Genomic DNA, 27845 nt, shown 5'->3' on the forward strand with positions numbered 1-27845 from the left:
TCCCTCCATCTCATCCTCGGCCTCCCCCTCCCTCTTCCCCGCTCCACCTCACTCACATACCCTCTCTTCATCAGTCTTTCACCCTCCATCCTCTCTACATGGCCAAACCACCTCAGTGTGTTTCTCATAACGCTTCCTATCACATCCACATCCACACCACAATGCTCCTTTATATCTTCATTCGTCAGCCTGTCTCTCCACGTGACTCCACAGGCTCCTCTTAAATAACTCATTTCCACTGCTCTCACTCTCTACCTGTGTCCTTCCAACAATGTCCAAGCTTCACTTCCGTACGTTAGAGTTGGTATCACAATACTGTCATGTAGTAACTTTTTCACTTCCATGCTCACTTCCCTGTTTCTTATCACTGCTTTCAAAGAACCAGCAACCTTTCTTCCCTGCTGTACCCTTTCAAGCACTTCACCCTCCAAACCTCCATCCTTACTCATCACACTACCCAAGTACTTAAACGTACTCACATTTTCCAATTCCTCACCATCTAACCTCGCTGTACATTCACTAACTTCACCTCTCTCAAAGACCATCACTTTACTCTTCCCTACATTCACCTTTAGGTTCCGTTTCTTACACACTCTCTCAAACTCATCCACCAAGCCTTGCAGCTCCCCTTCGTCTTCACTCAACAACACAGTATCATCTGCAAACAACAGTACAGGGAGTTTCCAAACACTATCCTCTCTCACCAGGGCCACTCCAACATCCACTTAGTTCACCATCCACACGCACTGCAGCCTTCACACCATCGTACATACTCTTCACAGCATTCAACAACTTCCCATCTACTCCATATATTCTTAACACTTTCCACAATCCTTGTCTATCCACCCTGTCATATGCTTTCTCCAAATCCATGAAAGCCGCATACAACTTCTTTCCCTTCTCTAGAAACTTTTCCACTAAAGATCTAAGAATGAATATCTGATCTACACAACCTCTTCCCTTCCTAAAGCCTCCCTGTTCTTCTCCAACTAATTTCTCTGTTCTTTCTCTAACTCTGTCTATAAGTATCCTACCATACACTTTTCCTATTGTACTAAGAAGACAAATGCCCCTATGATTACCACACACTTCTTTTTCCCCTTTTCCTTTGTACAAGGGAATAATTATACCTGACTTCCAATCCTCCGGGACTCTACCTTCCTCCCAGGCCAATCTGCACATCTTCCACATCCATTCTACTACTATCTCTCCCCCATGCTTCAGCATTTCACCACACACTCCATCAATTCTAATGTTTTACTCCTTATATATATTTTTACTAGTCTTTCATATTCTAGACTATCAACATGCACACCTGTATGTATTGTAATATACCATAGGTAATATTCTATGTATGCATATTAACTGTTGTAACCAATAATAAAGCTTCGAACAATGGCGTTCAATTTGGTGACAGTACTAGAGGGAAATATAAGTGCCGTCACACCTCCCCATTCTGCTCATCTCCGTAGACCAATCAGGGACGAGAGAAGGAAAGCCTTTTCCTCACTCCTCCCTGAGGGAAGCGTTTCTCTCCCACCTCTCGCTGTTGCGAGTATAGGTGGCAGGATGAATGTGGTAAAAATTACATCCTCATAGTCATGGGATTCACACACTCACAACGAGATGTCTCCCCACTGTTATGAATTGTAAGGCAGTAAATAATCAATGTTTATTCAGCTGGTTCATACTGAAATGGCTACAGAAACACTGAAGACAAAGCTGTTTCTGTAATAGGCTACTCTCGAATTCCACTTACTGTATAATAGAACCAGCTCTTCTGGTATCATGGCCTCTTTTGTATTATGTTTTTCCAACAGAAGAGTGTTGTATTCAGCTTAGGGGAGACTTTTCGAACTGGAATGGTTAGATACAGCCTCATAAGCCCTTTCAGTATGTGAGTAGTAACTTGAATAAAATAATTTGAAGGTACGCAAGAAAATTCTTGGGCTGAATGGGTCACAGGAAGTTGGGATTACAGTATATCTTTTGTACTTAAAAATGTTCTCTTTGTGTGTGTGTGTGTGTGTGTGTGTGTGTGTGTGTGTGTGTGTGTTCAGTAATGCAAGCCATCCATTAACCCTTAAACAAATCAGACATGATCTGAGCAAAAAAATCATCTACCCGTGGTCAAGATTATGAAAATTAGATTTCCGTTGTTTTACTACTGAATGGGATATACCATAGTTGGGTTAAAAAAAAAAGGGGGGGGGGGAAAGTAAAGTTACACTCCTTCCCTCCTTCCCTCATCTTCTAAATTCTCTGTCTCCCTTTTTTCCCTTTCTCTCATTCGCTTCCTCTTTTCTCTCCTCTTTCCCTCTCTCCTGTGAACCACTCTCCATGTCCCCCACCCACCATTCCCACATATCTCCTTCAAATTTTTTTTTTTTTTTTTTTTTTCCCTCGGTGCCTGCCTTGATGTCAATTCAGTACATTATCATAATTTTTTCATTGAGCCTTATAAGGAAAAGTGTGTGTGTGTGTGTGTGTGTGTGTGTGTGTGTGTGTGTGTGTGTGTGTGTGTGTGTGTGTGCTTAACTAATTGTTCTTACCTAATTGTATTTTTACAGGATTGAGTCAAGTTCGTTGTGTTCTGTCTTTTAATTTGGAAACTAAACCATCTACATTTACCATCTACATATGGACACAGTATTTTCATTTTACTCTTAATACTTTCTCCGTTTGGTTTACTATATAGTCATTTAATAGGCTCTTCTGTTTATATACCACTTCCTCACTTGTAGCTGTACTACCTTGAAGAAAAAATATCTTTCTTCTTCTTCAGTCTTATCATTAGTTTTCCTTTTTGCATCTTCATGTTTTTCTTCTAGTATTTCCCTCTCTTCTTTGTTTAAGCATCTCCTTATCAATATGTTCTTCAATTCTTCTTCTTCTAGTAGTTTTTTGACATTTCTCATTACATCTTCCGATATATTTGAGCTTTGGAATGTTACTTTTTTTGGCCTGTGCTTACCACATATTTCCCTACCCTGTGAAATTCCTCGATATCTTTTTTTGATGCTCCTTCTATTGCTTTATTTATAATCTTCATGATCATAGTCATTTCAGTTTTGTCTCTGATTATTTTATTCTCTATTTTTTCCTCTTTCTTGCCTACTGTTATTATTTTGTTCATGTCAACTGTCTCCCATAGTAATTTTGGATTTTTCCTTATTACTTCCTTAACTTCCTGCCTGATGTTTACATTTTCAAACCCTGTTGGATCAATGCTTTGCCTGTCCTTTATTTCATCCTTTTCTTTTAAGATCTTAGCATAAGTTGTTTTCATCTCATCCTTTACTGTGCAAATTGCATCAGCAGATTCTTCAGACACTTTGTTCTTATCTTTGTTTCTGTGTGTGTGTGTGTGTGTGTGTGTGTGTGTTTTCCTGTAAGGATTTCCTGTGGTTTGAATTTTGAGAAGCATGTGTGGTTTTAAGATTTCAGACAGAGAGAGAGATTGTAATTTGGGGGGAAAATTAAATGACAAATTAATTAAAGCTAATTAATGTTAAGACCTGGCTTCAGTCTGTCTACCAAGATGGATTAGAAGACAGATTATATATAATGGCACAGGTTCAGTGAGGTTAGGTTCAATGAAGTTCTTGTCTTTGTTGTGTTTGGGATGGTTTGGAGTAGTTAATTTGGGCCAGGTTAGGACAAATATCATCAAGTGCATCGGGTTAGGTTAAGAAAGGTTAAAAGTGATTATAATGTGTTGAAGTGAGTTAGGTTTAAGTTAATGCAAACTAGGTTATGACAAATTAAGTTAGATCAAGTTGACTTTAGTTAGATTAGGACAAGTTAATTCTAGTTACATTACGACAGCATAAATGGAGTTATGAGACTAGGACATTAAGTTGTTATTTTAGGTCAGAATTTGTTAAATTTTAAACTATCTTCAAAGCTGCACAGATCTTAGCAAATAATGCCAGTCTTTGATGTGTGGCCCAGTTCCCCTTGCAAATTGTTTAGCAGGTGTTTATTGTATCAGGGGCAGGGAGATGGAGTGGCAGGATGAACTGTCTACTTAGGTCATCATTGTGTGTGTGTGTGTGTGTGTGTTTATTTATTTCCATCTTGTTCACTAAAAATGTTATGTAGGTTTCACATGTTTTCTTTCAGTCAGTTTATGCACTTGGCATTCTTATTCTTATTAAATATTGCAGGTTTGTATAGTTTCTGTTTACTGTGCGTATATTAAACTAGTGCACAACATCTCTAAATCCCTTCACTACCAGCACTGGGGAAATCCTCCTGGGTTGAATTAAAATATTAAGGGTCATAGCAAGAATTATGAAAGATCTAGTACAGGAGGGATTAAATAGATACAGTGCCACTCTGTTTGAGCCAGATTTCCATCGACAAAGCTAATTTTCGTGCTACCAGTTTGACCGGTCATGACTAGTTAAGATTATTTCTCCACCAGTCACCTCCCATGAAGCCACAGGGTACAGCTAGTTGTGGCTGGTCAAATTGGCACAAAAACATGCTACTAAGGTAAGTTCATCCTCATCAATATACAATGCCATATTTCTACCTTGTTTTTCTTGCTGTTTCCATCCTTTGTTGCTTTTTATTATTATTATTTATATTTACCATTCATCCTTGCAGTGCATACTGGTACTGCACAGTATACTGTACTATTTTGTGAAGTAACCATATATAATACAGGTATGGCATGGTACAGAAAAGCCTATGTTCTCTTGTAAGCTATGTAATACTAAATAACACTGAAATACTTTACACATATGGTATACTTTAGATTGCTTGAAAACTGTCTTGGAAATCCAGCAAGCTATGGGGTACAAAAAAAGAAATTGACAAAATTTTTTATCGAGTATTTCAGTCAGTAAATTAGAGATACATTGAAAAACTCATCAACAAAAAGCAGAGATAGTGGCAGAATTTCATATGCAGAGTAAATAATCTAGGGGAAAAAAAGCAAACATATTGAAAGAAACATAAATACCAGAAGGGGCTAAGATGGAGAACTTGCCCATTATCTCCGAGACCAAAGAGGAAAAACAAGATGGTCTAACATCCAGTGAGGAAACCATCAACCCAGATAACAATGAAGACAAAACAGAGGAGGCTCTTTTCGCTTCACCAGAGGACTCTGTTCTCCCTTTACCTGAGATCAGAACCGAGTCACCCTTACACTTCGCTGACTGTGAGGATACTGTGCGTTGTGAGGACTGTGAGAAGGGTACCCATGGTGATGAGGATTGCCAGTCTGTTAACAGCAGCTGCCTGGATGAAGAGACAGCTAGCATGGATGGGGAGTTTACAAATAGCCGGGAATCATCACCACTTTCACATTTCTTGACCATTCGACGGGATCCCAAGTTTCGTGGGAATTTCTTCCAGAAGGACAAGAGACTCAGTATGTTCCTTGGAGGCAGCCTTGACCCTGGCAAACCCCCAGTTTCCACCAGCAGGTCCATGGAGCACTTAGCGGTGAGCACAACTAGAAAAATAAATCAGCCGTGACAAAAGAAAATGGGAGCCAAAGTTTATGCAAAGGAAGGAGGTTTGACATATCATCTGGATTTGATTAGGATTTGGTCATTTGGAATTAATTTTTAAAAAGAATTTCTAGATTCTAGGTTTAGATAATTGAAATTAACTATTTAGAGGGGTTTAAGTAAAGCTGAAAGGCTAAGGTAGCTGTGTAATTAAAATAGAAAAGATTAGGTTACTGCTACCTGATTAAACAAGGTACAGCATTTATGTGTGTTCAGTGAACAAAAAGAATTGCAATAGAATAAGATACTGCCTAGTACCTGCAAGTTTACTAGTTTATTGTATTTATAATCTTAGCTTATATTTATGAAACAGTATTGGTCTGTTTGGATCCCCAGCAACCCACTGTTATTGCATTCATTTCCTGATTTGTGTATGTGCCATGGGCTTGCATTCAAAATTGAACCATGGGTAATGTTCAAGTTGGTGTTATGTGTCATAAGTTAGCATATCTTCACACTCTTGCAGTTATACTGATGACACATGCAGTACACAATCTGACACACACAAACACAGTCAGTGTTTATAATAGTGTTGCCCTTACAGACACCTCTTCCTAGTTTGTAGTTGATGAGCTTGTAGTGTTAGTTCCACCTCCTTCAGTGGAGATGGTCATTCCTCCAGAGAACATTATTTGGACTGATACAGACTCCGATTGGTCTGTCTATTATCACTGCTACTAACCACATTGATTGTTGTTTTATTTTAATTATGAACTGATATATATTTGTTATTAGACATTCTAACCACTCTGTTTATTTGTTTTGTTGCTTATGTATTGCTGCTTTTTATTTATGAAGTAGTTTTGCACTTATTTATGTGTGTTGTTGTACCCGCTAATTACATCATGTCTCTTGCTCTTCAGGTTGATGGTGGTGTGGAGAAGAAGTGGACAAGAAGCAACTCCTTACGACGGCCTTTCCATTCCCCGCGCCACAACACTCCTCATCAACAAGACTCAGCTGCACACTCTGACACAGAGATTGGAAAGGTATAGAGCTAAAGACCTATCTATCTATCTATTGCCAAACGCCTCAATCCCATTTGGGGTGGCCACAAACAAATTGCCTCCACGTCGTCCTGTCCCCCGCCATTTCACTGCCCTGCTTCCAACTCACATCCCCCTCTCTCATATGCCTCTGCACCCCATCCCTCCATCTCATCCTCGGCCTCTTCCTCGCTCCACCTCACTCACATACACTTTCTTCCTCAGTCTTTCACCCTCCATCCTCTCCACATGGCCAAACCACCTCAGTGTGTTCCTCATAACACTTCCTATCACATCCACATCCACACCACAACGCTAAAGACCTGCATATGCAAAAAGAAATTGAACTTCTTAACCCCTTCACGTCCAGAACATACGTATTTATGTTCATGCTGCGCCCAGTGAATGTGCCCACAACATATACCCTTATGTCCTGTTATCTCATTGCTTTTCACTTGGTGGTACAGAGGCGTGGGAGTGTTCCGAGTCTGGTATTGGCCTCAGAAGCTCTGCCCACTAACCAATCATGTGCCAGGCACGAAGGGGTTAAATAGCACACTAACTAACCAACGTAGCTTGTTTGTGATGGGAGTGTTGTGTAGCAGCAACCTTGAGCTTTAGTCTAACGCTATAGTCGTTTTATTTTATGAAGGCAGTTTGGGTGGGGCGATCGGGGACCTCACACTGTTAGCTCTGTTGTCACATCGCCGCCGACACACATGTAATTATTTATGCTTACCTCTCTCTCTCTCTCTCTCTCTCACTTTCCAATTTTAAGCTAGTTCCGTAACTACTTATAAATGAATTTTAAACACTCTGTATAGATGTAATTCAATAGAAAAGCTATAGTGTAGTATAAATCTCATAAGACTTGTCAGCGTTGCTTTTGCGACGTTGTCAGGTGGTGACACGAGGGATAGCCCTGCGTGAGCGGGTCATACTTGGTCAGTCTCACGCCATGGAAGCTATTAAAAAAAACGCACCTATAGACTTTTACCTCAGGTATGGTGTGGAAAAAATGTCGAAAACAAGAGAAAAAATAAAGAAAATACAATTAGTAGTAGTTAATATAAATATGAGAGAGAGAGAGAGAGAGAGCACGCGTGTGGCGACGATGTGGCAACAGAGCTAACAGAGTGATGTCCCAGAGCGCCCCACCTAAACTGCCTTCATAAAATAGAACGACTATAGCCACATCACGCCATATCACTTAGTCATTGAGGTACACATGCTTGAGTGAACATTTGTTTAGTGCGCTTGGTAAATTTTCTACTGTCTCATCTGTTATTTGAAATCAATGACCTTTCAGGGTGGATTTCAAATTTAGTAATGAAAAGTAATCTGCAAGGGCCAAATCTGGAGTGTAGGGTGGCTGAGGGATGATAGTCATCTTGTGCATCAACAAAAAGTCACACATAAGGAGTGATGCATGAACAGGTGCATTGTTGTAATGCAGTATCCAGGTTTTGTTTGTCTATGCCTCAAGCCTCTTCCTCTGCACTGCCTCCCTCAAACACTTCAGGATGTCCAAATAAAACGTTGTATTGACTGTCTGACCAAGTGGAACAAGCCCATGATGAATAACACCCTACCAATCATTGTTCAGCTTGCAACAAATTGCCAAGTGCACTAAACACACTTTCACTCGAGCACTTGTACCTCATTGTCTAAGTGACGTGGCGGGTAGCAGCTAGTGTTAGACTAAGGCAGTGGTTTCCAACCTTTTCTAATTCTCGCCCCCCCTCGCTGAATGACACGTTCCCTGCGCCCCCCTTCCTCAAATACTGTATTTTACTGGCATAGTTAGCACATGTCAATAAATATCATAGATTCTTAATCTTTGAAATTGTTTATATATTCAGATAACTAGATTTCTTATTCATATCTGAAATATTTTCTCCATATTTAGAAATTACTGAATTCCATCATAATTCATGGTATTCAAATATAATTACCCTCTTTATCAAGCTTTCGCGCCCCCCCCAGGCAGCCCTTCATGTCCCCCTAGGGGGGCATGCTCCACAGGTTGGAAACCACTGGACTAAGGCTCAAAGTTGCCACTACACAGAGCTTCCTTCATGATCACACTTACGCTGGCCAGTTGGTATGCTATTTAACCCCTTGGTTGCTGCAAGCATCTGAGAAGGACCAGTCGACAGACTGCTACAAACTTCTCAGAAAGCTCTTAACGAATGTTAACGGAAATTAACAGCACTAGGGCATGACCTATCTCAGAGCTCTCAGCAGCCTAGGGGTTAAAAAGCTTAGTTTCTTTTTTGGATAGACCTCATAGATATCTTGTAATACATACATATACTTTGAAAGACAGTGGTTTGTGCTTGAATAGGTTAGCCCTTTCCACCTGATAGCTTCTTCCTAGTAGCACTGTAGATGAATCCCCTAACCCTGAGGTCCCTTCTCAGGTCCTTATCTCACATATTCCTTCGTCTGCCCTGTGGCTTACCTCCTCACATGGAGGTCTGGATATCACTTCACCCAGTTACTCACACACATTATTTTTTTTTGCCAGTACCAGTATGCATCACCTCACCAGCTCTCATAATGCCCAGGTGTCCTCTTTACTTTTCATGATCTTTGTTCTCTCCCTCAGTGTGGCATTTAACACACTCATTTTAGAGTGCTTAAGTGTGTCGACATTTTCCTGTTTTACTCTGTTCTCTCTCCCACTTTCTTCAAACTATATGTGGAAGATATTACCACACTGCAGCTGCCCACAAACATTGCCTGATATGCAGATGACATCACTGTAACAACCACATAGACTACAGCACTGCAGACACATCCTGCATACTGCAACAAGACAGCCTCATTTTACAGCAGACTTGGGTTGAGGACAGCAGGCTGACAATTGCCCCAGCCAAGTCCACCACCACACTTATCACCAGCAGTTAACATTAACACAGGTACTCCCCTCACATCACACTTAACAGTGTATGTGTGCAACACACCCCCTCCACTGTGATCCTTGGAGTGACATGACACTGGATTTGCATTCAGGAACCACATACAAGACATTAGGAGGCACTACACCCCAAGACTTAATCCACTCAAGGCAACTAGGATGCATGGGCAGACATTGGGCAACAAAAACAATACATCTGATCAGTGGTGGTACCTTTTGCACAGCTGCACCTCATTTGTCCCTACCCTCCACAGATACCACACAAGATGGAGTTACTAACATCCCCAGTCCAGGGTAGAACACATGGCCACTAACTACTCTCCCTAGTCCCCCTACCCCATAATCTTTGTCTTTCCCTTATTCACTCTCAGACCCTTCACTTCACTACCTAAATTTCTCCACAGCATCCACCTTAATATCAGAAATCTAAATTATGTCATCCACGCACAGCAACTCTCGTAGCAACCCAGGCCTGAAATCCCGTGTAACTGCTTCAAGCATCATGAAAAACGAAAGGGGTCTCAGCATAGACTGTAATGCACACCTACCTGTACTGTAAATTCCTCACTTTTTTCTGTGCACATGCCATCACACATGTTCTGTAACTATCATGCATATTTATTACCACATATACTTGCCTAAGCTAAGTAAGACTTTGTGGTAGTAACAAGAGAGATTCATTCATCATCTAATCCACTGTTGCTCTATGAGGAACATAGGAGGGTAACAAGAATATAAAATAATATCAAAGGGAAAGTGGTCAAATTTTATTATTTTCATTATTATTATTATTATTATTATTATTATTATTACCTGTATTATTATTATTATTATTTATATACATCACTCTCATCTTAAATGTCAGGATCAACTTGGCTAGCCTCAGGCTCTTACGCTTCTCATGGGACAACATAGGATGGGATGATGGATGGATCATTATTATTATTATTATTTTTTTTTTCCTTCATTCTTTCCTCTTCATTCTGCCTACGGGTGACTTTACATTCCCTCTTCTGTCTTTCTTTCCTTCATTCTCTCCTCTTCCTTCTTCCTATGGGTGACTCTACACCAAGTGACAAACGAAATAGTTTCTTGTACACCAGGAAACCATTTATTATGCTTCTGTCTTTCTTTCCTTCATTCTCTCCTCTTCCTTCTTCCTATGGGTGACTCTACACCAAGTGACAAACGAAATGGTTTCTTGTACACCAGGAAACCATTTATTATGCTGGGTGGTAACCATATAACCAAATTAAGGTGCTCCAATCAGATTGAGCCTGTGTAGGTTTATATCTTAGGGGTTGCTGGGGTTTATTGCTCATGTAATGCCACTTAGGGATGAGTGAAGCTGGTCATTGTCACCTTAAATGTCAGGACCAACTTGCCTAGCCCCAGACCCCTACACTCCTCATGGGGTAACATAGGATTGGATGATGGATGGATGGATTATTATTATTATTATTATTATTATTATTTTGTGGTAGGTGGGGGCACTCACTATCCACTCACTCGATGTAGTTCTGCTCTCGGGTGTCGGCCCTTTCCTCTCCTCCTTCCATTCCTTCCTTCCTCTGCTGTCTTTCTTTACTTCATTCTTTCCACGCTCTTCTGCCTGCGGATGACTTTACACTCCCTCTTTTGTCTTTTTGTCCTTCATTCTTTTCTCTTCCTTCTGCCTGTGGGTGACTCAACACTGAGTGACAAGCCGAACTACACCAGGAGACCATTTACTACGCTTGGTGGTAACCATATAACCAAATTATGGCACCTGGTGGTTTAGTGGGTAATAATGGCGCTCCAATCAGATTGAGCCAGTGAAGGTTTATATCCAAGGGGTGGTTGGGGTTATTGCTCACATAATGCCACTCAGGGATGAGTGAGGTTGGTCACTCTCATCTTCAGTGTCAGGACCAACTTGCCTAGCCCCGGGCTTCTATGCTCCTCAAGGAGCTACGTAGGATTGGATGATGGGTGGCTGGATTATTATTATTATTATTACAGTAATCCCTTCAATATCCGACGTAATAGGGCCATAGGCGGGTCCGGATAGTGGTCCTGTCTGGATATTGGGCCCCAGCTTATGGACTTGTACTTATGGACCCTAACTCAGAGAAACACCTATGCAACTCCCTCTGGACATGCATAGCACCTATGTAAGACCCAAATGACACCAATAAGGCACATAAAAGACCGAAATAAATGCAAAAGAAGCATAAAATGAGGGTTTTGAGGTAGGTTCACACAGTATTCAACATTCTGGGTACTTACAAGTGCCTGGCTCCTGGACTGGTACTTATGGACCCCAACCTAGCCTAACTGAGAAAAACACCTTCCTACTGCACGTGCATAGCTCCTAACACCCTATTCACACCAATAAAGGACATTAAAGAGTGAAATGAGGTGTTTGAGGTAAGTATAGTATGGAAAAAAGTACAGTATGAAACATTCTGCCTACTTACAGGAAGTCCATGGCCATCTCGATGAATAACCGCCTCCTCTTGGACTCTGACAGTAAGAAGGATTTCCTGAAGCACTTCCAGTACACTGTTCATGAAGTCTTGCACTGAACTTAGTCAGTCGCACTCAGAAGTCCGTTCTCTTCACAGTGTGCACTCTTGTCTAACTTATGCTCCATTGTAACTTACTAAGTGTTGCACTCTGCACTTTAACTTTTCCCACTCTTCTAACCATTTTCTAAAGCAAAAATAAACAAGTCTATTTACATTAAATGTTGTTTCAAAATTGTATTCTCACTCACAACTGTAAATCCTTAACACAACACACTGTTTTTTTCACTGCACAACACTGTAAATTCCCGTGTGGTCTAGCGGAGAAGTTCTTGCTGTTTAATCACTGTCAGAGTCCAAGAGTATCACTGGCAGGTGACCTACAGGTGCGTCGCTGGGTCGTGGTGATGGCGTACCCACTGCAGACGAACTCTGAAGACAGACGCAAACTCACATCGAGCGGTGACTCCACCATGGCTGATGTGCTGGGCTGTGGCTCAGAGCATGAAGGCCTGTCTTGGGGAGGCAACGGAGTTGAGCCAGGGCTGGGCACAGTGGGGGTCACTGGCCTGAAAAAACTGTCAATGGTTGATTGACCCAAGGACTGACGATTCTGACGATTGATGATGCTCTGCCTGAAAGCACGCACTTCCTCCACAAGTCCCAAGGGCCCCATCTCCCTGTCGCAGTCTGGGTGTTCCAGGTAGTCGAGAACGAACTCTAGGTGTTCCCGGAGTGCGCTCAGCTTGGGGATGGCTGGAGTAGTGTCATGCTGAGAGGAGTCCGCATCATTGTCGCCGTCCTCGTCGGAATCTTCAAGCTGGGTACTGACACCTGCAACTGAAGATGCGATCTCGATATCAGACAATGTCTGATACCCAGGATTGCCCTCGTCGTCATCCAACCACTCACGCATATCGTCCACATCAACATCGTCGCCATGCATACGTAGCCGTGCATGGAAGTCATCCACGTCAAACCCTAGAAAATCGTACTCCACATCCGTTCCGAGAAGCAGACGAGACCAACCATTTTCTAGAGTCTTGACAGGGACTTCCTTCCATGCACTGGCCCAGTTGTAGATTGCAGATTTGATGTTGTAGCAGCGAAGGTTTTCCAAAGTCTGCTGGCCTCGCGTGTCCCATCCCTCCCTGCGCCCGTCCTCGTCCTCGAGAACAACCATCACCTCATCCAGGAACTTCTGTCGGTATAGGCGCTTTGTTGCCATGATCACTCCTTGGCCCATTGGTTGGATGAGAGTAGTCGTATTAGGTGGCAGAAACATGCACCTAATCCAGCCATTCTCAGCCACCAAGTCCTTGTCGCACGGGTGGGCAGGTGCATTGTCGAGGAGAAGGAGGGCCTTTACCTGGTCGCGCGGGATTCCCAGTGTCTTCGTCTGGTAATGTATGACCTCCTTGATGAAGTGGCGGTGGAACCAATCTTTGAAGATCTGGGCTGTAAACCATGCCTTCAAAGAATGGTACCAGACGACAGGAAGGACATCCATCACCCCATGAAGACACCGAGGCTGCTTTGCACGGCCAACAATAACGGGCTTAAGCCGGTGCATGCCGTTAGCATTGGGACAACACAAAGCAGATATCCGTTGCTTGGAGAGCTTGTGGCCAGGTACACGCTTCGCCGTCTCCTTGGCTAGAGTGTTCGTTGGCAAAGAGCGATAGAATAAACCAGTTTTGTCAGCATTGTAGACTTGGCCAAGAGTGAGGCCCTCCCTGTCGATCAAGCCCTTCACCTTGTGCCGAAACTCGTCAACTCCATCCTCGTTAGTGTCCAACGCTTCGCCATGAGCTTTACGGTTGGTAAGGCCATGCCATAACTTGAATGCGAAGAGCCAACCCTCGGATGCCTTGAAGTCTAGGGCGTCGTGAAGCCTGGCGAACTTCTCAGCAGCAGCCTTCAGCTCCGTACCACGTACCATCACACCAGCAGCATGTTGCTGTCGATACCAAATCAACGTGGAGCGGTTGATTTCAGCAAACTTGGGAGTAAACATCACCTTCCTCTCCACGTTGCGTTTGCTTCTCGACGAGAAGTCAGCCATGTACTGCATGAGTTTGTCTCGGGATCTCTTGATATCGAACAAAGTAGATCGGGCCAGGTTGAACTCGCGGAGGATGCGGGAAGAAGACCACCCCACATCTACTTTCTCCAATATCTCCCGTTTCTTCTCCAGAGTCAACACCACTCTCTTCCTCTTCTCAGGCGGCGGGGCCATCATCACACACACTATTAAGAGGCACAAGAGCAGCAGGAGTGCCTGCAGCAGGTAAGGAACCACCACAAAAGCGAGCACGTGGGCAGCCATGACGACAAGTGTGCACTCGCGGCGAGAGACAGGCGGAAAGTGGGGAGGATGCAGGGGCGCTTTATCGGACGTCGGAGGAATGACACGCCACAACAAAGCTGTCCTGCGCCACGCGCGCCAAGTTCAAATTATGGGTGGGAAAAATTCGTTTTTTTTTTTTTTTTTTTTTCCCGATTTTCTTGTGGTTTTCGGACCATTTTGGGAATATTGGATCCCGGGATGATTATGTCCGGTTAGTGGGGATGTTCGGATATTGGACGTTCGGATATTAGAGGGATTACTTATTATTACTATCATTATTATTATTGTGGTAGGTGGTGGCGACCATCATCCACTCACTTGATGTAGTGCTGCCTACTTCTTCCTTAGCCTTTATCATTCTTTTTCTGTGCCTGCCCTCTTCTCTTCCTATTTCTACCATCTTTCGTGTCACTTCTTATTGCTTTTCTTACCTTTACAGGTGGCTTTACATTAAGTAACAAGCCAAATGGTTTCCTGTAAACCAAGAAACCATTTACAATGCTGGGTGGTAACCATATAACCAAACCATACGTGCTCCCTACGTATCAGCAAGTGGGTTGGTGGAGGGTTAGTCCCCTCCCCGTAAAAGAAATAACTCAGAGTCAAATGGCCACCCCTTACAGGATTATAGCATCTGGCAATAGATAGATAGATAGATAGATAGATTATTATTATTATTATTATGGTACTGTTTTATCAGTTAGAATTGCTAGGTATCTGAAGATCCAGCTTCATGACTTAACTGTGTTCTCTAATTAACTTACAGTAGTCTTCGAACAATCTTCTTTTCCCTCAGCTGAAGACGTTTAGCTGTTCAAGCTCGGTATGTCTAGACTTTTTTTTTTTTCTTATACAGGAGGTGAACAGAGGAAGGAAAAACAAAATATGGTAAAACCTCACTATAACGGACTAATTGGGGCCCAAACCGTTCCAAAAAAAGCAAAATTCCGATAAAAGCGACATCCGGACTTCCCCCTGCTAACCCAGACTTTTTCCGATATATCAGACGTCAGTTCAGATCGCACCAATGGTTTTTAAACTTTTCACTGTCACTGCGGTACTGTACTGTATTATACATTCACCACCATAATCAAGTGGTATAATATATATAATAATACTGTACTGTACACTGATAAACATGTTTGTTAGTTACCTTATTGTAGTGAATTTAGCTGAAGTGGTCAGGCAGTCCAGACTGCTTCTGGCTTTATCAGACTTTTTCTGATATGTAAGAGTTTAGTCGGGTATCTCCTTGATTCCGATAAAAGCGAATTCCAGTCAATTGAAGTCTGTTATATCAAGGTTACTGTATATATATATATATATATATATATATATAGTAAGCTCGCCCCGAACATGTTCTCACCGAACGCGCTCGGAATTATACGTGGTTAGTGCTGGGATACGTATAAGACAATGTAAGATTAAAGAACCATTACGAAAACTATCAACTTACGCAAGAGAGGCCTTTGAAAGGCCAAATCCTCGAACCTTAGCGCAGCACGCATGGTTTGTTTTGATCACGTGATCATGTGATTCGCTGTACTGCTTTTCCACAGTACTGTATTTGTAGGTTAAATATTTACATTACTGTTCTGGTAAGTTTATGTACAAGTTAAAGTACTATTAAATAACATTAAAGCAAGAAATAAAGTCTTATAACCAGTTTACCTGATAGGCATCAGAATATTGCCTTTTTTGTTTGCTTGTTAAAGATTTGCTACAGTGATTTTCCACATTACTGTATTTGTAAGTTAAATATTTACTGTTCTGGTATGTAATTTGAAGCACTTAAATAAAGTTAAAACATTAAATAAAGCCTTGTAACCAGTTAACCTGATTTATATGATTACCCATGATCGGCGGGTTCCGAGACAATTCTTCGTCGAGTCAGTTCCCCGTCAAAACATGGACTATTCCCCATCATTCTATAAATACATTTCACCTTTGCATTATATTCTGGTGTCACCCACAGCTGTCTTCATTAATGACGGCGAATTGTCTTGTTATTGTTGTGATGGTGAATTGACTTTACAATGAATTGTCCCGAAACCAATCAGCATAGGAATGTTGCCTTGTGTTTACGTATTTGTGTGTTGAAGTTTTGCTGTGCAGTACTGTATTTGTAAGTTATAACTTTAAATAAACCTTCTAACCACTTAAAGTGCATCATATTGATTACCAATGGCAGATAACAGCAAAACACCACATTTAGGGGGTCTAGGGAGCAAAATAAGGCGTAGTTAAAACTTACGCAGTTTCGCGCCGAACACGCCACGGTTGGAACAAAACCCTCGCGTTAGGGGCGAGCTTGCTGTACATATATATATATATATATATATATATATATATATATATATATACAGTAAGAGCTACCGGACTAAATTCCTATATATCGGAAAAAGTCCGATAAAGTCAGAAGCAGTCCGGACTGCCTGACCACTTCAGCTCTGTTCACCACAATAAGGTAAATAAAAGACATGTTTATCAGTGCACAGCACAGTATTAGTATATATATTATACCATTTGATTAATGTAGTGAAGTTATAACACAGTACAGTACCACAACGGTAGTCAAAACAGTTTAAAAACTATACATGCGATCCGGACTAATTTCTGATATATCAGAAAAAGTCTGGATTAGCAGGGGGAAGTCCGGATGTCGCTTTTATCGGAATTTCGCATTTTTCGGAATGGTTTGGGCCAAAATTAGTCCGTTATACTGAGGTCTTACTGTGTATATATACTGTATATATATATATATATATATATATATATATATATATACTGTATATATACATCTTTTGCCAGACACCTTAATCCCACACGGTGCGGCCACCAATAAATTGCCTCCGTGTCACCCTGTCCCCTGCCATTTCACTTCCCTGCTCCCAGCTCACACCCCCCTATTTCATATACCTCTCCACTCCATCCCTACATCTCATCCTCGGCCTCCCTCTCCCTCTCCCCCCCTCCACCTCACTCACATACACTCTCCTCGTCAGTCTATCACCCTCCATCCTCTCCACATGACCAAACCACCTCAGTGTGTTCCTCCTAACGCTTCCTGTCACATCCACATCCACACCACAATGCTCCTTTATATCCCAATTTGTCAGCCAGTCTTTCCATGTGACTCCACAGGCTCCTCTTAAGTAGCTCATTTCCACTGCTCTCACTCTTGACTTGTGTCCTTCCAACAATGTCCAAGCTTCACTTCCATACGTGATGTAACTTTTTCACTTCCATGCTCACTTCCCTGTTTCTTATCACTGCTTTCAAGGAACCAGCAACCTTTCTTCCTTGTTGTACCCTTTCAAGCACTTCACCCTCCAAACTTCCATCCCTACTCATCACACTACCCAAGTACTTAAACGTTCTCACATTTTCTTTTTCCACACCGTCCAACCTCACTGCACATTCACTGACTTCACCTCTCTCAAAGACCATCACTTTACTCTTCCCTACATTCACCTGTAGATTCTGTTTCTTATACACTCTCCCAAACTCATCCATCAAGCCTTGCAGCTCCCCTTTGTCTTCACATGACAACACGGTATCATCTGCAAACAACAGTACAAGGACTTTCCAAACACTACCCTCTCTCACTAGGGCCACTCCAACATCAATTGCCCTATCTTGTATCTTTTATTACCCCATCCATGTACAGAATGAACAACCATGGAGACATGACACATCCCTGTTTCAACCCAACCTTCAAAGTTAAAAATTCACTCAGTTCACCATCCACACGCACTGCAGCCTTAGCACCATCATAAATGCTTGTCACAGCATTCAACAACTTCCCATCTACTCCATATATTCTTAATACTTTCCACAATTCTTGTCTATCCACCGTCATATGCTTTCTCCAAATACATGAAGGCCGCATACAACTTCTTTCCCCTTTCTAGAAACTTTTCCACTAAAGATCTAAGAATGAATATCTGATCTACACAACCTTATCCCTTCCTAAAGTCTCCCTGTTCTTCTCCAACTAATTCCTCTGTTATTTCCCTAACGCTGTCAATAAGTATCCTACCATACACTTTTCCTATTACACTAAGAAGACAAATGCCCCTATGATTACCACACACTTCTTTTTCCCCCTTTTCCTTTGTACAAGGGAATAATTATACCAATCCTCCGGGACTCTACCTTCTTCCCAGGCCAATCTGCACATCTTCCAATTCCATTCTACTACTGTCTCTCCCCCATGCTTCAGCATTTCACCACACACTCCATGAATTCCTGGGGCTTTTCCCAATTTGACTTTCTTCATTGCTTCCACAACTTCTGTCCTACTGATTTCTTCCTGTCTTCTCACCTCCCTCCTTCTCCCAGCCACTTATACTCACATTACTTCCATTCTCTAAGTTCAACAATTCCTTAAAGTGTTCTCTCCATCTGCTCACTTTTTCTCATTTCTCCACTAGTAATCTACCATTTTTATCCTACACTTCCCTACTAACTTCACTTCCACCCTGTATTACTCTCTTCACCTCTTTCCATATACAGTATATATATATATATATATATATACACTATATATACACTGAACCCCCCGCTATCACGCGGTCGGCTATCACGTTTATCTGCTATCACGCACACATCAAATGCACAACCAAACATGCTATCACGCACCCCAAGACCACTATCACGCGTTGAGTTTGAAGACAGGCTAAGCGAAACTTATTCCCACGGCACTTCATACGAGGTTTGCAGAGGATACGATGGTTAATCGGAACAGTAACGTGGTAAAATTCCCGATTATAGCCCGGGCATTTGGAATGCATCAGAACGGATTCCTGCTGAGGACACGACGGGAAAAACAGTGACCAAAACCCATTCGGCTCGAAAGAATATATCGTACTACAGCACTGAAATTTAGCCTAACACTGAATACTTATTAATATTGTATTTTAGAATAAATATCAATCGTTTTTAAACCCTTATAAATAGTTAATATTTCTTATGCTGAAAAAACTGTGATGTCGATAAAGTAATCACGTGTTTACAACTGAGACGGGGCTCTGACGACAGTGTGAGGAACGTGTGTGATAGCGTGCAAGTTTTGTGCCACTTAAATGTTCCTCAGCCATTCCTGATATAAGGTACAATGTGATACTCCCTTTAGCTGTGGACACTAAAGAAATGGAGACAGCCAAAGAGATCTGGCGGCAACTAAGCCACTCCCAAGCCTCGGAACCCATCAAACCACACAAGCCGTAATCCTTATAAAAGTTTGATGGCCTTTTATGTTGTTTATTTATTCATTATGCTGTTATTATTAATATAATAATGCTTTATTGCATGTAAGAAGAGATGTTGGCAGGAAATCGTAGGCATTAAGTGGTTAAAAGTTAGAAAAATGGGCCACCGAAAAACCAATTAGAAATTTTCCCATTGATTGTTCAGTTCAGCTATCGCATATTCAGCTATCACACGTATTTCCTGTGACCAATTAGGCGCGATAGCAGGGGGTTGAATGTATAGTAATTTTGCATTCCTCCTTTTTTTTTTTTTTTTACAGGCTTTTTGTTGCATTTGGGATCCTCCTTTGAAAAGAAAAAAATGCATGCTTATATGGTGAGTTGTTAAGTACAGAAGAATTTACATCATACAGGCAAACCTCGGTTTAATGATGCAATTGGTTAAGTAAAAACCCATCACTAGATGAAGTATCATAAATTGGGGACGATTTAACATGTAAGAGTAGGGATGGATTTTTGAGCCTTGGGTTCCCCCCCCCCACCAATCAAGTCATAAACCCACCCAAATGAGTCCCCCAAAAAAAAGTTTAAAGCCAATCTAAATGGCCTAACAGCTGTAAAAGAAGCTAACCTAAGCCTAACACCTGTAAGTAACTCACTAAAACCAACAAATAAATTCTGAAAATCCTAAAAAAATAGGTCAGAAAATATCAAACACCTCTCATCACTTCTTATAAGTCCATGTCCGGTCCTGGTCATCATCCTTGCAATCCCCCCCGATGCTAAGGGACATGTGGTGCTCCCTAGCACTTTCTCATCGCCCTCAAAGCCCATCTCTGGGGGAGCCTGGTGAGGTGGGGTGATGGTAGTGGGAGACTAAACAGACCCTTCGCAAAACCGGGGTTTGGTCATCATAAGGCGGGGTAGGGTGGTATTTCTACCCCCATCATTAATCCAGTTTATCACATATAGGGGTATCATATATAGGGGTTTGCTTGTATATAGTGTATACAGTTTAATAATAGTTTACCAGTTGCTTTGAATTTACTGATAGAATGTAGAGGAATATGTTTGGAAGAAAAATGAATGCAAACTACTCTGAAAGTAGGAAGTTATTCTGGAAAGAGGTCTGGAAATGTAGAAGTGAAAGTGGAAAGAAATGTGAAGGTGTGAAGGATGAAGGTGGTAGACTACTAACCCATGGGGATGAAGTAAGGACCAGATGGAAAGAATATTTTGAAAGCCTGATGAATGGGAATAGAGAAGGCAGAGCCACTGTTAACTTGATTGATTTTGGGGGTGTGCAGAGAAGGAATGTTGTGCCAGGAAATGACACTTGCACAGGTGAAGAGCACTGTGAAGTGGCTGAATAATGGGAATGCAGCTGGGGTTGATGAGGTGTATGCAGAGATGATTAAGTGTAGTGGAGAGAGCGGAATGAAGTGGTTGTTGGAGATATGTAAGAAGGCATGGATAAGTGAAACTGTGCCAACAGAGTGGAAAAAGACTGATTGTACCCCTGTACTGTACAGAAATAAAGGTGAGCGAAGTGAGTGCAAGAATTATCATGGCATAAGTTTATTGAGTGTGCTAGGGAAGGTACAGTATATGGAAGAGTTATTACAGAGAAAGTAAGAGAGATATCAGAAGTCCTAGTGAGTGATGAACAGGGTGGATTTAGGAGTGGCAGAGCCATGAGACAGATAGTGGAGAAGGCTAGTGAGAAGGACTTTAAGGTGTTTATGGCATTCATGGATCTGGAAAAAGCATATGACAAAGTAGACAGAGAAGAATTGTGAAGGTTTTGCACATGTACAGTGTAGATGGTAAGCAGCTAGGTGCTGTCAAGAGTTTTTATGATGGTAGTGAGGCATGTGTAAGGGTTAATGGGCATCTAAGTGAATGGTTCACGATTGGTGTGGGCGTGTGTCAAGGTTATGTGATGTCCCCATGGTTGTTCAAAAAATATATATATATATATATATATATATACATATACATATATGTATATATATATATATATATATATATATACATATACATATATGTATATATATATAGATGGGGTGATGAGAGAAGTAAAAACACAAGTAATGGAGAGGGGGATGGCATTGGCAATGTATGGTGATGGATGGAATATCTCAAATTTTCTGATAATGCAGTACGACTTGCAAATACTGTACAAGAGCTTAGTAGACAAGTGCAGAGTTCTGCTGATGTCTGTGAGTGTCGTGCCTTGAGAGTAAAAGTAGAAAAGAGTAAAGTGATGGCTATTGAAGGAGAAGGTGACTCCCAGTGCAATGTTACAGTGAATGGAGAGAGACTGGAATTGGTGAGAGAGTTCAAATACCTTGGTACATTGATAGAAAAAGAGGAAAATGTGCAAATGAAGTGGAAAGTAGAGTGACACAAGGAAGGAGAGTAGCTGGTGCAGTGAAGGTCTTGATAAGAAACAGAAGCTTGTGTTGCAGGTGCATGAGGCTTGCATGAAGGAGTGTTAGTGCCAACTTTAACATATGGATGTGAGACTATGATGTGGCATGAAAATGAAAAGTCAAGAGTGAGAGCAGTGGAGATGGGACTGCTGAGGAATGTATGTGGAGTACAGAGAGTGGATAGGATACGAAATAGTTTGATTCATGAAAGATGTGGAGTGAGGAATTCTGTGGACACCAGAATTGAAGAGAGTGTAAATGGTATGGTCATGTGGAGAGAATGGATAACAATAGAGTAGTGAAAAATGTACATCTGAGCAAATTTGAAGGAGAGGGAGGAGGCGAGGTAAGCCAAGGAGAATGTGGAGGGATGTGGATGAGTGTGTGAAGAAGAAAGGTTTGGAAGTCGGTGAGGCTAGAGGACTGACAAGAGATTGAGCTGGCCGGATGAATATTGTGAGGAGAAGCGCGTGATCAGGGATTTGGCACCCCCTTTTAATGTGACAGCGTCTGGACTGACTCTGTCGGATACGTGTATGTGAAGCTACAGAACATGGCGACTGTTTTTGGCATGTCAGGTAGAGCCAGGATTCCGGGGGGCTTGAATGGTGAGTGAATGGAAGTGTGCCCCATTGGATTGGGCAAATTTGGGCTGTCTGGACATTGCTACTCCTCACCCTGCTTTAAGGTGGGAAAGGAGGTCTGAATGATGATGATGAATGATGATTGTATTTTAATAACATGCAAATTTCACCCATTATCACCACCAAAGTATACTACAGTACTGTATCTTACATTTAACTCACACAGACAGTCCTTCAGCAAAGCAACTACCGTTAATATTTCAGCACCTAACAGAAGTGGCTGTACTGTATGTCCTTATCCCATCCATGTCAGTCAAGGTCCACAACAAAAACAATGCACACAAACATTGCATATTTCAGAGCTGGTTGGGTTAGGTCAGGTTCTGGCACACTTGGTGCAGTGGAACCAGATGCACCCAAGAAAATTACCATGATTACCCTCCATTACATCTAGTTACTGACAGGGCATCAGTTGATATAGTACCTAACCTGTGTGTAGCTTGTGCAGTTTCGGTTTTCCGACTGTTAACCTGACTTTAAAAGTCTAATGATAATCAAGTACAGTAGCCAGGTTTGGACCCCAACACCTTGCAGACGTTGCCATTTTAATAAACTTCAATATTATAGTGGCCAAGGTGTACAGTAACTTAAAAAAGAAAAAAAAAAACATGCATTAACGCTTTTACAGTATTACAAACCAGTAACTTGGGTATAGGTAGAATAGGCTAACTTAATGTTCATACTACACCATAAAGCACTCACTCTTTCTCATGCACACACCGTACCAGTATATTCCTCCAGTACTTTTTCATTCTCTCTCTTGTCTGACACTGTATCCTAGTATTTCATTTGGGGTGCCTGTGACAACTCCCAAACACGTCCTGACTCAAGTCTGTTAATGCTCCTCAACTCTACTGTTTCACTTTACACTTTATTTCTTCCATGTATCTTCATCCTTTCCACCATCCTCCTTAGTAGACTCCTCAACACTCTTCTTTTACCTCACTTCATGCTTTCCTCCTCTTCTATTCACTCTTTCTACTCCATCTTCCTCAAAACACACCTCTGATTTATTCTCTTAACATTTTCTTCAACCTCCATCTTTTAACCCAACCTTAATCAGTACTTTTAAACTTTTCAATGTATTTTTGTATCCTTGTTCCCATCTCTCCCCTTATTTCTACTCCTGCATGCTCAACTTGCTCCTTCAACTTTATTCTTTCAATTCACTTCACACTTTCTTTCTTCCTCTTCCTTGCAGCCTTTCTACTCTGATTTATCACACTGAAATATTATACAGTACTGTACTGTCCTCCTCTCTTCCTATTTCTCCCATCTTTCCTGTCACTTCTTATTGCTTTTCTTTCCTTCACAGGTGGCTTTACATTGAGTGACAAGCCAAATGGTTTCCTGTAAGCCATGAAACCATTTACAACACTGGGTGGTTACCATATAACCAACCCATACGTGCTCCCTACATGTCAACAAGTGGGTTGGTAGAGGGTTAGTGCCCCTCCCTGTAAAATAAGTAACTCAAAGTCAAGTGGCCACCCCTTACGGGATTATGGCGTCTGGCAATAGATAGATAGATAGACTACCTTATCACCTGCATGTTCTGTAACTTTTTTTTTTTTTTCCTCCTCCACTTTCGACCTTTGTCCCCATTTTTTATCCCTTTCCCCAGTTCTGTAATTTTCCTTGCTTTCTTCATGATTTCGTGTAAGAAAAGTGAGGTATATGAAGGAAGGTGTGTGTTGTTGGATAGAGGGTTATTACTGAGTGGGGACCTAAAGGTCTGGAAGCTGATTTGTCCATGCTACCATACACAGGGCACAGCATCAGCCAGTAATGCAGATGGATATATTATTTTTGTGTTGAATATGAGAAGAACCTTGTTTAAAAGCCACCAATTATAGGATCTTGGGACAGTATAGATAAATAGATACAGTACTGGCAAATAAGTTAAATCTGATATATTTTTGAAATGCAAGAAACCACAGATACAATGCTCATTTTTTCCACAGATATCTGGCCCACACAGCCTGCTAGATGGAGAGTGTGGGTCAGTGGGAGGGAGTGTGTCATCAGAGCGAGCCATTGACGTGGGCAGGGTGGGAGCATGGGCTACATCCTTTGAAAAGCTTCTGGAGGACCCTGCTGGATTACACACCTTCGCTGTAAGTGTTGGCCAAAATCTGATGAGTGGCATTTGGTTATGAAAAGAAATTCACACACACACACACACACACACACAGTCTCTCTTCCTTATTGTAGAGTTCATTTACTCCATTGCATTATTGTATTTTCTTTGTTAGACCTAACAGTACATTACAGTGAATTCTGAAAATGCACTAAGACATCAGTATCTGTCAGGGTACATTATGGTACGCAATAGACATAACATTTCGTACTTTATTTTCTCACTGTGAGGGGTTTTTAGGTGAAAAAATTAATCAAGTTGAAGCATTAGAGAAAAACCTTAGGACACTGGAAGGGTCAGTGACGAATGTTTATAACCCTCTTTTTATGGGGAGTCACTCCTTGTCGGAATATAAATGTCTGGTAGTAACAAGGATAAAATAAAGATGTCACTGTACAAAAGGGGTTAACTTAATTAGTTCAAGGCATATTCTGGAGGTCTGCCATCAATGTGAACTGTCAACTGGAAGAAGAATTTTTCTCATAAACTCTCCCACTCAGGCATCACCTCTTAACCAGTTACATCCCAGTTCATGAATCTTTCACCTTTATCTGGTTCCCTGTCTTTGTAATAGATGAATATTTAACCTAAAGCACTAGAAGTAAGTAATCATGAGATTCTCTATGTCCAATACTTCAAAACTGTGTTACAGAGTGACATAAGGAAGTAGTAGCCAGATCAGCTTACAGAACTTTACTAGACATTAGGCATATATTTCTGGTTGGTGGGTGTGCCCACAATCCACTCATTTGATGTAGTGCTGCTCTCAGGTGCCTACCCTTTCCTCTCTTCCTTCATTCCATGCTCCCTCGTCTTTCTGTTTGTGGGTGACTCTTCACTGAGTGACAAGCCAATTGGTGTCCTGTACAACAGGAAACCCTTTACCACGGTGGATGGTAACATACAGTATAACCAAATTTTGGCGCCTGGTGGTTTAGTGGGCAATTAAGGCGCTCCAGTCATATTGAGTCTGTGGTTTATATCCATGGGATGGTTGGGGTTTATTGCTTAAATAATGCCACTTAGGGATGAGTGAGGCTGGTCACTCTCATCTTAAATATCAGAACCAACTTGCCTAGCCCCAGGCTTCTACGCTTCTCATGGGACAGCACTGAATTAGGTGATGGATGGATGGATGGATGGATGCATTGATTTATTGCTATAACTGTTTCTGGTGAAGTAATAGAGCATTGTTATTCTTGTTATTGTCCAGTAACCCCAGTCTGCTTGGCTGAGTAGACAGATAAAAGGCTAAGGAAAAAGTAGGCAGCACTACATCAAGTGAGTGCTGCCTACTTCTTCCTTAACCTTTATCATTCTTTTTCTGTGTCTGCCCTCCTCTCTTCCTATTTCTCCCATCTTTCCTGTCACTTCTTATTGCTTTTCTTTCCTTTACAGGTGGCTTTACATTGAGTAACAAGCCAAATGGTTTCCTGTAAGTCAAGAAACTGTTTACAGTGCTGGGTGGTAACCATATAACCATACGTGCTCCCTACGTGTCAACAAGTGGGTTGGTGGAGGGTTAATGCCCCTCCCCATAAAACAAATAACTCAAAGTCAAATGGCCACCCCTTGCGGAATTATGGCGTCTGGCAACAGGTAGATAGATAGATATCTCAGTATTGAAGGGTTTAATGTAGACTATACCCTTCTTGACTGCTAGAGGTCTCTCCCGGGCAGAATATCATTGTCTGTCCAAACCAATGTTAACTCTTGTGTATTAACCACGAAATAACTTTGGGAGGAAAATTTACACGTGTGTGTATACTGCCTGCCGAGTATTTTTTTTTCCTTGGCCAATTTCCCTCCCCACGATTTAGTTTATTTACATACATGATACATTGCAGGCTTGAATGTTTGCTGTCTGTCATAAGCTTTAAGAAAAAGAGAGAGATAGAGCGAGCAGGACTACAATTCTGTCTTATGAATGAAGAAAAAATAATACAAATATATTCACAGTCTTATAGGCCAGAACCTATAATGAATTTGTCAGAAAGCAGATTTGTATGAGCTTTTCAATGGTAGACTTGGATTTTTATACAATGAACAGTTTTGAAGACAAAATGGAAAATTTTTAAAATTCATTTTCGTTCATATTGTTTCATTTTGAAGGCTCCAACAAGCTTGCATGCTTCGGCCTTGGTCACTTAATGGCGGCTCTCCATGCCGCTCGATCTCTGGCAGCTTCCCTATTTAGTCCCTTAACCCTGAAATCATACTCAATGACCTTGTCCCAGGTCTTTTTCAGTCTGCCTCTCACTACCCAACCCCAACATAACACTTCTCATTTTCTGCGCCCACTTATCATACACGGTCCTCTCCACATGCCCAAACTATCTCAGTCTACCACTCTTCATCACAGCACCAATACACTCCAGTCCCATCCTACCTCTTAACTCTTCCTTTGTAAACCTAGCTTGGCAAATAATGATGACTGAGCCAGCAGCAGCTTGCATGTCTCCTGTGTCCCTAGGATGGAACAGAGAATTTCCAGTTGTTTCATGCCGTGCTCCACCACTTCATTAACAAATATACTTTGAAAATATTTCATGCAGCTGATGTGTTGAATTCCACAGGACCATTAAACTAGAAAATACATCATGGGACAGTACTGATGTACTGTAGTTAAGTAATAAAATCAGCTGGCAGTAGCAAGAGCTGAATGTGAGATGTGATGGTACTGCAGAGGTTTTTGACAATCCATCAACTGTTCTGTACAGGAGTTCCTAAAGAAAGAGTACAGCCATGAGAACATCTACTTCTGGACGGCATGTGAGCGTTACAAGCGGCTGAGTGACCCTGAGCAGCAGCGTGAGATGGCCAAGGAGATCTTTGAGCGGCACCTGGTATCATCTGCACCAGAGCCTGTCAACGTGGACTCACAGGCCCGACAGCATGCACAAGATGGACTTCACAACCCTAATGAGATGCTGTTTGCGCAGGTGAGAGAGAGAGAGAGAGAGAGAGAGAGTGTGTGTGTGTGTGTGTGTGTGTGTGTGTGTGTGTGTGTGTGTGTGTGTGTGTGTGTGTGTGTGTGTGTGCTTATCTGTGTTTGTGTGTTTGTTTTTACTGGATATCCTATATTCTGTTACTGTTTCATTAATGATTATGGCACAGAA

The 27845-nt window shown here is 41.7% G+C and overlaps 1 protein-coding gene across 1 annotated transcript in view; it reads left to right on the forward strand.

The window, feature by feature from the left end:
- The window catches only part of LOC145401931 (regulator of G-protein signaling loco-like), a 277337-nt gene that overhangs the window by 190099 nt on the left and 59393 nt on the right, over positions 1–27845 (forward strand). Inside the window, exons 4-6 of the mRNA XM_080274037.1 lie at positions 6392–6517; positions 24551–24703; positions 27447–27668. Of these exons, the coding sequence (XP_080130163.1) occupies positions 6392–6517; positions 24551–24703; positions 27447–27668 (501 nt within the window). The remainder of the gene's footprint in view (positions 1–6391; positions 6518–24550; positions 24704–27446; positions 27669–27845) is intronic.

The sequence above is a fragment of the Coenobita brevimanus genome, chromosome 57 (genome assembly GCF_032717465.1).
Source record: "Coenobita brevimanus isolate Jiangsu-jjx chromosome 57, ASM3271746v2, whole genome shotgun sequence".
Lineage (NCBI taxonomy): Eukaryota > Metazoa > Arthropoda > Malacostraca > Decapoda > Coenobitidae > Coenobita > Coenobita brevimanus.